The sequence below is a fragment of the Strongylocentrotus purpuratus genome, unplaced genomic scaffold (genome assembly GCF_000002235.5).
Source record: "Strongylocentrotus purpuratus isolate Spur 01 unplaced genomic scaffold, Spur_5.0 spur5_scaffold_10, whole genome shotgun sequence".
NCBI classification, from domain to species: Eukaryota; Metazoa; Echinodermata; class Echinoidea; order Camarodonta; family Strongylocentrotidae; genus Strongylocentrotus; species Strongylocentrotus purpuratus.
Window position 1 is genome coordinate 9214747 of NW_022145595.1, and position 11511 is coordinate 9226257.

Consider the following 11511-nt stretch of genomic DNA (forward strand, 5'->3'; position numbering starts at 1 on the left):
GCAAAAACGCTTCTACATTTTTTTAAAGCAGATGTTTCTGCATTTATTGATAAATCAAATACAAAACATTTAAATAACGATAATAATATATAATATAACTGATTTACAAAAGAGTGACAACTGAAATACACACACATATACAAATGCATATATATTATGGAAAACTTGAAAGTCTGTGCAAAAACGTTTCTACTTTTTTTTAAAGCAGATGTTTCTGCATTTATTGATAAATCAAATACAAAACATTCAAATAACAATAATAATATATAATATAACTGATTTACAAAAGAGTGACAACTGAAATACACAGAAATACAAATGCATATAATATATATAATTGAAAACTTGAAAGTATGTGGAGGTAAGTAAAAGAATCAAGATAAATGCAAAGGCCAACTATCATAATTATACATAAATGCTTGAGTCGATAGCAGCTGAAAAGGGGGGGGGGGGGGGGGAGGGGGGGGGTCATGACGCCTTTATAGGAGTATGTAGGAGAATAGAGTGTTACGTACAAGGGTTAGTAGGCCTATCTAAATAAAAGAAGAAAGAAGTAAAGAAAGAAATCGTAAGTGGGTTAATCCCCCCTCATTTCTTACCCCCCCCCCCCCCCCCCACAGAACGAAATATCGGTCGGCGCGATTTTCACATTAGCGGGGGCCAAATAAAAGTAGTTCTAACACTAACACATTGAATTTAATCGGGTGATTGCCATCCCAAAGAGATGGAAAATATACACGAGAAGCGCAAGCACACTCGGGAGAAACTTGTACGTGGATGAAAGATCCAGTGTGTTTCCAAGTTCCATCTCCGGTATACACAACTGCCATGAAGGTTTTCCATAGCGGATCGGATCGGGAGAGGGGGCACAAGGGGCATGCATCGCCCTTTGGGTCTAATCAAATCTGGCCCATATTTACTCTGCATACACCACATTATAATTAGTGTACAATTATTCATTTTGTACAAGAGATTTTAAATACAAGTCGTATGCACAAAATAAGGTGAGAATCTTTAAGTTTAATTTGGTCTTTCTTTTGCTTATCAGCACTTTTGGTCAGAAATGTGCCGCCCCTACACGACCCCCGCGGAGAGAAATGGGATACGCCACTGTAGTAGATTCACAGTCCATATCGTTCCTTGAGTTTCTTCTCGAGAGCCATGGCCAGTAAGTTGCACATCTCAAAGTGAAGCTGTTGAAGTCTAGAAAATTGAGAATGACAATCCGAGAAATTAGGTAACCGTGTGTTGTGATTGGCGCTAAATATATACACAATTAACAACTAAATTATTCATATCCCTTATAAACTTGATGTTTTTCGTGTTTTTCGTAACTCAAAAAGGAAAGCTATATGTAGGCCTACTGGTAGCTTAATGCCTTTGTCGAATATTTTTAGATGTGGCTTTAAAGGCCACTTTCTCAAGAAACGTAAGTTGGGCGAAATATACAAAAATTACTGTTCATATATTTGAAAAATTACAAAACCTGGTAAGAGCATGAGTACTTTTGTTGTTAAAATAATGTATACAAATATATTAAAATGAAAAAAATCATCCCACAATTTACAATTTACATCTTTTGATAATCTGAAAACTAGTCCCATTCAAATGACAATTCGATTACAGAAAATACTCCTGCCAATGGTATACAACCGTATCAAAAACCGGATCGTACACCTCTGGGCCCCGTCATTCAAAGAGTTATGATTGATCCAAATCAATCGCAAGTTTGCAGTCCCTTATGTCCATAGTTGCGATTGATATTAATCGCAAATAAGTTGCAATATAATATTAACTCTTTGTAAGACGGGGCCCATGTTTTGTATGCCCGGATTGTATGGTGCTGAAGCTTGGACAATCGGGAGAGTGGTGGATAGTTTGGAGTTGTTGATGTAGAGAACAGTAAGTGAAGGAATTAGTTGTAGAGACTATGTCACCAACGAAGAAATATGAATTTAGTAAAAAAAAATAATGAACAAAGGAACTTGAGAAAAACAACTTGGAGACGGAAGAAAAACTGGAGAATCTTACGGGAAGATACCATGCTCGAAATACATTGAACGCAGTCATTTCTTCATACCCCGAACCACCGCTGATACCGCTAGCTACCAATTTCACCCCCCCCCCCCCCCATCCCCAAAGGCCACATCCTACCCTCTTACCTATATGGTGTTATCTTCATGGTAAAGTGTCGTTATGTACGCCTCGATCCATCGTAGACTGGTAACTATTATGGTCCATCAACTCTAGTTATCTCTTCGTATACCTTTTAACTGGTACGATGTATAGGCCTACTTCAATGTTCCACTGTCACCCCCTTTCCATAGACCACGCCCATCCCCATTAACCACGCCCTATCCTCCTACCTATACATGGTGTTGTTCTGATTGTGAATGAGCATATAGTACTAGTAATGTATGCCATCAAAGAAATAGTAGCGAGATTTACTCTGACTATGGCCACTTTTTCGTACCAGTATACCACCAGCTATAGAACTGCATCGTATCCCTTCCCCATAGACCACGCCCTGCTTATTACCTATACATGGTGTTATCTTGATGGTCAAGGGTAGTGATATATGCTTCGATCCATCGAAGACTGGTAGCTAGATCCAGCGAGAGGGTGTAGTCGTCGTGACGTAACGTTCCCTGGAACTCCTTCACCATATCGTAAAAATCCTTATAGTCGCCTTGATTCTGTTGAAAGAAAGAGAGAGAGAGGGGGTATAGAGGGAGCGAGAGAAAGGGAGAGAAAGAGGGAGGGAGTGAGAGAGAGGGGGAGAGGGAGGGAGAGAGAAAGAGAGAGGGGAGAGGGAGAGAGAGAGAGGGAGAGAGAGAGAGAGAGAGAGAGAGAGAGAGCGACCGATATAAAGCCCGAAATACAGAGGTATGACACGATATCGAGAGGTCAAGAGGAAGAAAAAAAAAAGATAGGTTAAAAAACTCACATTGATTTTGCAACAACCGTTATTAGCTTTATAATTAGAAAATGAAGAAAAAAGAAGTGGAAAACAACGAAAACAAAAACTTCAACAGCGGAATGAACAACATAAAAAGTTGTACCTGTTTTTCGAGCATCAGTCTGACTTCTTCGTGTTGCCTCCTTATCATGTATTCTTTCTTCCGTTGAATGGTCTACAGAAAATAAAATAAAAGAATGAATAACAAAACACAGAAGTCTGTTACCCTCATCCAATAAAGATATATCGCGTGTCTAATTTTATACGAATAAGTGCTCCAAAATCTCAGCAGCGTTATGCTGTCGATCGATTTTCTTGTTTATGGCAGCAGGGGCATTAGCTAAACACAATTACGCCTCCATCAAATCAGGGGGGGGGGGGGTTGCCATCTTGTCCCCCCGACGGACGCTCCTTCTACTTGTTATAGGGAAATCATCAAGATCATTCAGCCTTTAATATTATTGCAAATACAGCCAAATTATTACGAATTGGTGCTTTAAAAAAACACTATATGTTGTCAATGTATCTTCAGGGCTGTGTGAGACATTACCGGGAATTTACCGGGAGGCTACTACCCCTTCCGCCCCTCCAAGAAACGACACGCCCCTGCAACATTATAACAGCTACAGGAAAGCATCTAAATATTACAAACTTTATTGTTACCAATTCTCGTTCCACCATCTGATCATGCTGGTAGGCCTCGGTGGCCTCATGAATATTCATGATGATCATTCCGATGAAGACATTGGTGAAGATGAAATGGCCGAGGATAATGAAGATGATGGTGTATATCCGGGACATCTCCGTCAGTTTGTCCAGTTCAGCCTGTACGTCCGTCCACCCTTCCACCTCGGATACAGAAACAATGTAATCAATCATAATTTTATTCCTACCGGAAATATACAATCGGACGGTCAGTACATAATTCTTTCTTTTTCTATTTCTGCCGCAAGATGCATGATGACCGTCAAAGACATATTATCAGGCCCGTAGCCACGGCGGGGGGGGGGGGGGGGGGGGGGGGATGTGCCCCCTAAAAATTTCCAAGATCGGTTGAACTTTTTTGGGCCCTCCCCAGGACGGACGTCGATCAATTACATGTATGTGCCCCCCCCCCCCCTCCCCCTCCAACCACCAAACTCTGGCTACGGCCCTGCATATTATGACTATATTATAACAAGATGATGATCGTTGAAGACATATGACTATATTAGAAAAACAATTATTTTCGTTACAGATATACCGTTTCGGTCTAGGGTAGGGCCTATAGATGACTAGGCTAAGAAAGAAAAAAAAATGCGCGGAAGGACATTTTAAAAGACCAAGAGAGCTTTGATATAAATAAAATATTGGACGATCGATAGTATAGTAGCAATTTGGACATACATGACTGTATTTAGATCGAGATTAATTTGGATTCGCCAATCAAGTGAGTCAGCATGGTAGAGGCAAAATTGCCCAAGAGCTTTTTCCAACATGTGCTTGTACATTTATTAAAGCGGTTGTTTTATTGTAACCGATGAAAAGCTAGATTTTACACGTGTTATTGCAATTCTGACAAATCGCACAATGAGTATATGAGGACCAGAATAAGAGTACTGAATTGTTACATTTACCCAGTACTTATCTATGGTAGTGAAACCTGGATCGTAGCGTCTGATACTAAAAGCGTTTGGAAAATTGCGAAATGTAGTTTTTAAGAAGAATGGTGAAAATCCCTTGGACTGACAAAGTTAGTAATGAGGAAGTTATAAGAAGAGCTGGAGTGCAAAAGAAGTTGAAGTTCATGGGTCACATTACACGTAAAGAAGGCCTAGAGAATCTTGCTTTGACAGGGAAAATTGAGCGAAAGAACCGGGAGGTGCTTATAGAGAAGGCTAGGAGCCAAGGGTTGTGGAACAGCATGATCGCCAAAGTCAATCAGAGATTGCAATGAAAGTAATTGTTACTCACAGTGGCGGATCCCCCCCCCCCCTTGAGAAAAAAAATCATGTAAAATCACGTGATTTTTACCTTTTTGGGGGGTTGGGTGCAAATTGAATTTTTTTTTTAGGATAAAAAAAAAAAAAAAAAAAATTGTGCTCTGTACACCCCCCCCCCCCCCCCCCCCCCCCACTGAGCGACTTTTCGGCCGGCGTGATTTTCAAATTTTCGGGAGCAAAAAAAAAAAAATGTTGGGCCCCCTCCCCTAAGAAATCCTGGATCCGCGCCTGGTTACTCACAGTAACCAATGTAAAGAGAGTAAGCATGGCTGTGGGCAAGTCGCCCCAGTGCTCCTTGTCTGACATGCCTTCCTTGTAGCCGAAGATGTAGTAGCCCATGATTGCGAAGAGGAACATGAGGAGGAGTAGGAGGAGGATCACGTTGAAGACAGAGTTACGCAAGGTGTCCAGCAGAGCGGTAACGAGAACCTGGTAGACAAAGGGAGAATGTGTCAAATATAATGTACGGAATATAGGTAAGAAGTTTCGAAATATATAGATATGACAGGCGATGTAAAATATGGGGAGCCTAAATAAAAAAGCATAGCTTGTATGTGAATAGGCTCCCGTACTGAGTAACATAATATAGTAGGTTTGAATTAAAAAGGTATTATACGAGGCGAAAACGGAGCAGTATAGTAAGAGATTCTAAAGACGTACAATGAATTTGAGAAAAAATAGAATAAAGGGTAAAGAAAATAATATAGTAATGATAAGTAGGAGAAGGTGAAGAAGGAAAAGTAGAAAAAGAAGAAGATGTTAATACCTGAAGACCTTTAACAAAGGACACTGTCCGAAGAGTTCTAAGAGTTCGGAGTGCTCGGAGCGTCCGCAAAGCGCTCAGATTTGGACCCTGGGTCGTCTGTATCTGACCTAAGAAAATCTATATGCATATTCAAAGAGAGGTAGAAAGGTAAAATAATGCTGGTAGAGCTAGAGAGAGAAAGGGACAGGGACGAGACAGTGAGATAATACTGAGAGATAGAGTGTAGTCAGAGGTAGAGATTATGTATAATGATGATGGACAAATATTGACACATTTGTTCAGTCAGGGGTTGTTTCACAAAACTTGTCATCAGTGCCAAATGACAGTTTTTGTTATAAGCTACTGAAATCTTTGCTTCTGATTGGTTATCAGCAGATTTGTCACTGATTTTTTTTTTTTCATTGAAAAAAGGCTTGTGAACGGGTCCCGTATTCCCCTCTTCCTAGACTTCTCCTTATCGAAGGACGAGGAAAATCTTCTTCACTGCATCCATCATTAATTTCGAGCGTGTACCTACGAATCACTCTACTCGTGCCTCTCTTGGATCTGCTTGATACTCTTTCGTTTCTCAACTCAGCTTTTTGTGGTACAGTATTATTCAAACTGATCTTCAGAGTTATTGAAGGAACAAACAGGAAAAGGAGAATGTGGGGTGGTGGTGGTGGTAATGATGATGATGATGATGATAATGATGATAACAACAACAACAACAGTAATAATTATAATGATGATAATAATAATCACAATGATAATATTAAACATTACGATAATAATGAAGACACACAAATACAGAGAGAGAGAGAGAGAGAGAGAGAGGGGGGGGGGGGCTATGACGCCCCCTGAATCCGCCACCGATGTGGAAATGATTTACAAGAGAATATTACCTGTACAAATGAGATGAGGAGGACTAAAAAGTCGAAAAGGTTGTAAGCGCTGTAGAAGTATTTGATTGGCTCGGCGTAGATCTTGAGAATAAACTCAGCCGTGTAGACTCCGAGGAATATCCCATCGAGAGTCACGAAAGCTGTCCGGTATTTGGCCTACGTCAAAACACCATTTTGAGAAAATGAAATAATATGTGTAATTTCGGTCATTTACAACATTTAGCGAAAGTTGCATAATGATGAAATAACCACAGCAAATTAAAGTATGATTTTAAAAAGAATAGAAAGTCTATCACAAATGAAAAAATGTTCACTATGAGACAGCAAGTTTTTCGTATAGTTGTAGATAGTAAAAATTATGTTCTTTAAGATATGGAATAGAATGTGTAATCAGACATTTTGCTCCGTCGACATTTGCTTCGGCTTATAATTATCTAAGATCAGAATTTGTGTTGCGATTGAGATTTAGGTTGCCTTAATATAAAGAGGGTTAGGAAAACGTGTAATGTTTGGGTCTGAAATTTAATACTTCAACCAATCACTCATCATTGGCTCAGTGCATTAAATTCATTGTGAAATCTGTATTTTTTGAATAATATGAATATTTATATAGCGCAGGTATATGGCGCTGGACACACATTACCCTGGTTGTAGCTTAACTGCCAAAATTACTAGCGCTCAAGCATATCAGGTACCCATTTACACCTGGGTGGAGGGTGGCAAATGTACATGTACTAGATTAACGTCTTGCCAATGAACATTAATGCCGCGGCGGGATTTGGACCATGTACCTTGTGATCTGCAGTGGGGTGACTTATCCACCAGACCACAAAACCTCTACATTTTACCGCCTTATGTTTCGTCATTCCAAGCTCGTCATAGCATTGTGTTTCGTCACCTTGAATTCGTCAGTTTCGTCACCTTAAGTTCGTCGGTTTCGTCACCTTCGGTTTATCAGTTTCGTCACCCTATATGTTCATCACCATGTTACAGTGTTACGTTGCCAAATTGTGTCAAATATTTTGTCAGCCAACATTCGTCACCCTCTTGTCACCCTTTCGTCATATATTTGTTCACGATAACATTCGGTTATAATATCAACTGTGATAATACCCCCAAGAAAAAATAAATTTACACACACAAACAGAAAGAGAGAAACAAAACTAAATCATTGAACAAAAATGTCGAAGTAACCTTAATCGTGTCACCGGTCTCGACGGCCATCGTCACCGCGTTCATCACGATGGTAAACATGATGATGGTGTTGAACCAGTTGGACTCTGTCAATCGTTGGATGAAGTGATGGAATTGGAAGTCGGGCCGGACCCACCTCTTGATTTCGCCCTCGTCATCGATGATCAAGTCACTGTCCTGTCGGCTCGGAAGACTATCTGATGACTCGGACTCGTGCATGATGGCGCATTCCTTTTCACCGAATGGAATCAAATAGCCTACAGTGTTTTATCCGAAGCAATCAGTTCTTGTTCTTCTTAGTTTTTCCTTCTTTTTTCCAGATCGTTATGTAATCAATCCATTGATATTGCACTTGCACCATGTGGACGACGTTTTTAACTGATCAAATTAGGGGTGCGCGCGCACAGCAAAAGTAATTTTACACAGACACGCACGCGCGCGCAGTGTGCAAGATGCGCAAAAGGAATGTGGTGCTATTGCAGGCATGCAACGCGTTTCCAGTGGACGCGCAGAGCGCGCTATCATTTCCTTAATAATTGTTATGAATGAAAATATGTGTAAAGCTCAGTAAAAAAAAATTACAACGAACCGGGGTTCTCATTTAGCCCTGTAAATAATTAGCATCCAAGTAGTTGCATTAACATCATCACCATCATCGACTAAACCTACGATGGAGACTATTGAGGAATCTATTGATGAGGAAAGTCAGGTAAAGGGGCTTTCGAAGACAACAAAACGAGGGCTACCAAGCAGGCCGGGAGACGTTACTCATATGTCAGGTGAAGATGGCACAGAAAACACCTTTCCACTCGAAACCAGACCTGTGCACACCCGTACAGCCATGGGTGATTACATCGTTCCCAAGGGGGGCAAGCCACTGACGCAACATGCCTTTCCCAGCCCGGGCCCTGGAGACCTCATGCCAAGGCACCAGATCACGCAACGAGCCGCTCCTCAGTATTCCATAGTAGGACGTAGCAAGACCAATACCAGGAAGAAAGCCCCTGGTCCAGGTGACTACAACACGTCTGGAGATTTAGTATGGAAGATCAAAACCGTCACCTTGAAGGAGAAAGGCACGACTATGATCACAGAAGAAATACAAGACCGTGGGAACACTATTGGACCTGCTAATATCAATGTGTCTTACCTAAACACTGGCAAACATGCACCGAAACCTAGCATCTCCTCAAGGCATCGACCTGGAGCAAACGTGGGCCATCCGAGTAATGCACTTTCTTCGGGAACAGCGACAAATGGTCTTCCCACTCCAGGCCCGAATGCATACTTTCCAAAGATAACTGATAAAGGGAAATGTAAATCATTTGGAATTCTCAACCAGCAGAGACGAGCTGTTCAAGGCGAATCGCTTGGCCCGGGTCCGGCAGCCTACAGCGTCAAAGACTCCTCTACCAAGTCGGGATATTCACTGGCAAAACGGCTTCGTGCCGATTGGCAGGTATCGAGTAGGACTCCTGCCCCAAACTCTTACAACGTTGGAAGCAAGATCGGCAAAGGGCTGGCGATGTCGATCCGTAGCCGACCATCGTATGAACCCAAAACATTTGGACCAAGCCCTAATTCGTATTTTTTCCGCGACTCCATGAAAAATTCCGATGCTCCTTTTGCTACCATGACATACAGACCGTTTGAGTCAGAAAATGACTCTACTCCTGGTCCAACGCATTACAGTATCACGGACAAGGCCATGAGGAAGGCTCCTAGGTATTCCTTCCGGAGCGTGTGCAAGTATCCAGTCGCCTACCCACTGCCCGAAGACACACCTGGACCTGGAACGTACCTCAGACCTCGTGCCTTCACGAAGAATGATGCTCCCGCACACTCCATGGGCAGGCGAACTAAGCCCGCCAAGAGCTCTGTTGTCGACGGACCAGGCCCCAACCACTACAACATCCGGGACCCGCATAAACCTGACGGTAAGAGAGCGCCCAGTTACTCCATGGCTGCACGGTGTGATCGCCCAGACAAGCGCAGGGATGGTCCTGCCCCGACTGCATACACACCAAATCTCGACACGGATTCCGGGCCGAAGTACAGCATGACGGCCAGACCCAAAAGGAAGGCAAGGTGTGTCGGTGCCGCCCCGAATTCATACACCATCAAGATGAACCAGACTGTCAAGGGTCGTTTCAGCGGTCCGAAGGCAACGCTTAAAGGTCGAAACACGCCTCATGTATATCAAGGATATGCCTTTCAGCATTCGATTCCTCTTCGGAATACTTGAATTGTCGAAGGGAGAAACGTCATGGTTTGGTATTGCCAAAATATTAATACTAAACAAGTGATGGGGACCAACTAAAATTGATAGATACACCTTTAGAATCGCTAAAGTCTTGACTCTGAAGCTGAAGTATAATGGATTAAATTGACAACGTCAACCAATACATAGGACCAAATGAAAATAACGTGAGCTGGATGCTGACTACCTTTCACTGCCGAAAGTATTTGAAAAGTATTTACTGTAGGCTACAGAGTGTGAACATTATAAATGGGTGAAAAAGGGAAGAAAAAAGATTATGTGCTTATGTGATCAACGGAACATGAATAATGGAAATGAATCAACGTATACTGTTTTGATTACTGTTTTGATTTTTGTTACAATCTTGGTCTGGTGTTCATTTATTGCCATGATGCATTTTGTGTTATGAAAGGTATTAAGAAATTTAATCAAAAGGTTGTAGGCCTTTTGCAAAGAGATAATAGGATGACGTAACTGAATGAAAGAAGACAAATTATTTAAAAAAAAAACACAAATGTACATGTATATGTGAGTATTAAAGCAATGAGAGCGATAACGGGGCGATGACATGAAAAGGATAAGGAAGAGTGAAACATTAATGCTCCCTCTCCTTATCAAAATAATGACAGAGAGAGAACGTTAGTGATTTTGATGACGAGGATGATGATGATGATAAGATATGATAAAGAGGGTTTTGTGGCGATTACTGGACAACGATGGTTAGAGAGAAAGGGGGAGAGGGAGAGAGAGAGGGTTGGATTTGGGGGAGTAATAATCTTTAGATGGGAAGAGAGAGAGAGAGAGAGAGAGAGAGAGAGCGAACGAGAGAGAGAAGGAGAGAGTGAGGAAGTAATAATGTTAAGAGGGATAGAGCTGAATGGAGACAAAATAGCTAAAGAGAGAGAGAGAGAGTTCTGGGGAAACTAAAGGCAGGCGATCGGGGGGGGGGGGGGAGGTGTATATTATTTTTTATAGATTCGAGGACGGCATAATTAATTGAGAGCTCGAAAAAAGGAAGTCATCAATTTAAAAGCTCCCAGGTAGTTGGGACCCCGAGCGAGCGAGCGAGCGAGCGAGCGAGCAAAAGTTTAAGATTTGTGCGCTTTTTGAGGGGGAAAAACCTGGTGTGGTTTGAAGCAACAAAAAAAACCTTTAATAAGAAAAATAGTGATATTAACTTTAAGTGCGAGCGAGTGTAGCGAGCAAGTTTTGAGTGAAATTAAAGAAAAAGTTGCTCTAAGTCACTTTAAATTAGGGGCACATGTTATGGTGAAAAGAAATGGGGGCAGTTATCCGAAGTGAAAAGGACACTTATTACAAAAGAACAGGAGCACGTGTTAAAGTAAAAAGGGGAATTCAGAGAAGAAAAAAAATTGGCATTCATAACAAAGTTGATGGGGGCACCTCTGCATTAGAATGAGGGCACTCACCGGAGATGAAAGGGGCATTTAGGCCTTTAAGAATGA

The 11511-nt window shown here is 41.7% G+C and overlaps 2 protein-coding genes across 2 annotated transcripts; one reads left to right on the forward strand and one right to left on the reverse strand.

Moving 5' to 3' along the window:
- Positions 1-643: 643 nt before the first annotated feature.
- LOC762610 (cation channel sperm-associated protein 3-like) lies at positions 644-8004 on the reverse strand. The gene is made up of 8 exons (XM_030980089.1): positions 7786-8004; positions 6542-6747; positions 5708-5780; positions 5182-5370; positions 3623-3808; positions 3063-3134; positions 2539-2696; positions 644-1203 (listed from the first exon to the last, which is right to left on the reverse strand). Exons 1-8 carry the CDS (start codon positions 8002-8004, stop codon positions 1122-1124), a joined length of 1185 nt encoding a protein of 394 aa, XP_030835949.1. The 3' UTR covers positions 644-1121.
- Positions 8005-8290: 286 nt separating this feature from the next.
- LOC756458 lies at positions 8291-10030 on the forward strand. The gene has a single exon (XM_001195223.4). The coding sequence runs from the start codon at positions 8456-8458 to the stop codon at positions 10028-10030; it is 1575 nt and encodes a 524-aa protein (XP_001195223.3). The 5' UTR covers positions 8291-8455.
- Positions 10031-11511: the final 1481 nt, after the last annotated feature.

Bases quoted from the DNA above. Each gene is read 5' to 3' on its own strand.
- LOC762610 (XM_030980089.1), bottom strand. From the start codon at position 8,004: ATGCACGAGTCCGAGTCATCAGATAGTCTTCCGAGCCGACAGGACAGT. The intron at 5,781-6,541 runs GTCATAGCCCCC...TCCAAATCTGAG, and splicing joins CGGTGGCGGATTCAGGGGGC to CGCTTTGCGGACGCTCCGAG. The intron at 3,135-3,622 runs GTAACAATAAAG...TATTTTCTGTAG, and splicing joins AGATGGTGGAACGAGAATTG to ACCATTCAACGGAAGAAAGA.
- LOC756458 (XM_001195223.4), top strand. From the start codon at position 8,456: ATGGAGACTATTGAGGAATCTATTGATGAGGAAAGTCAGGTAAAGGGG.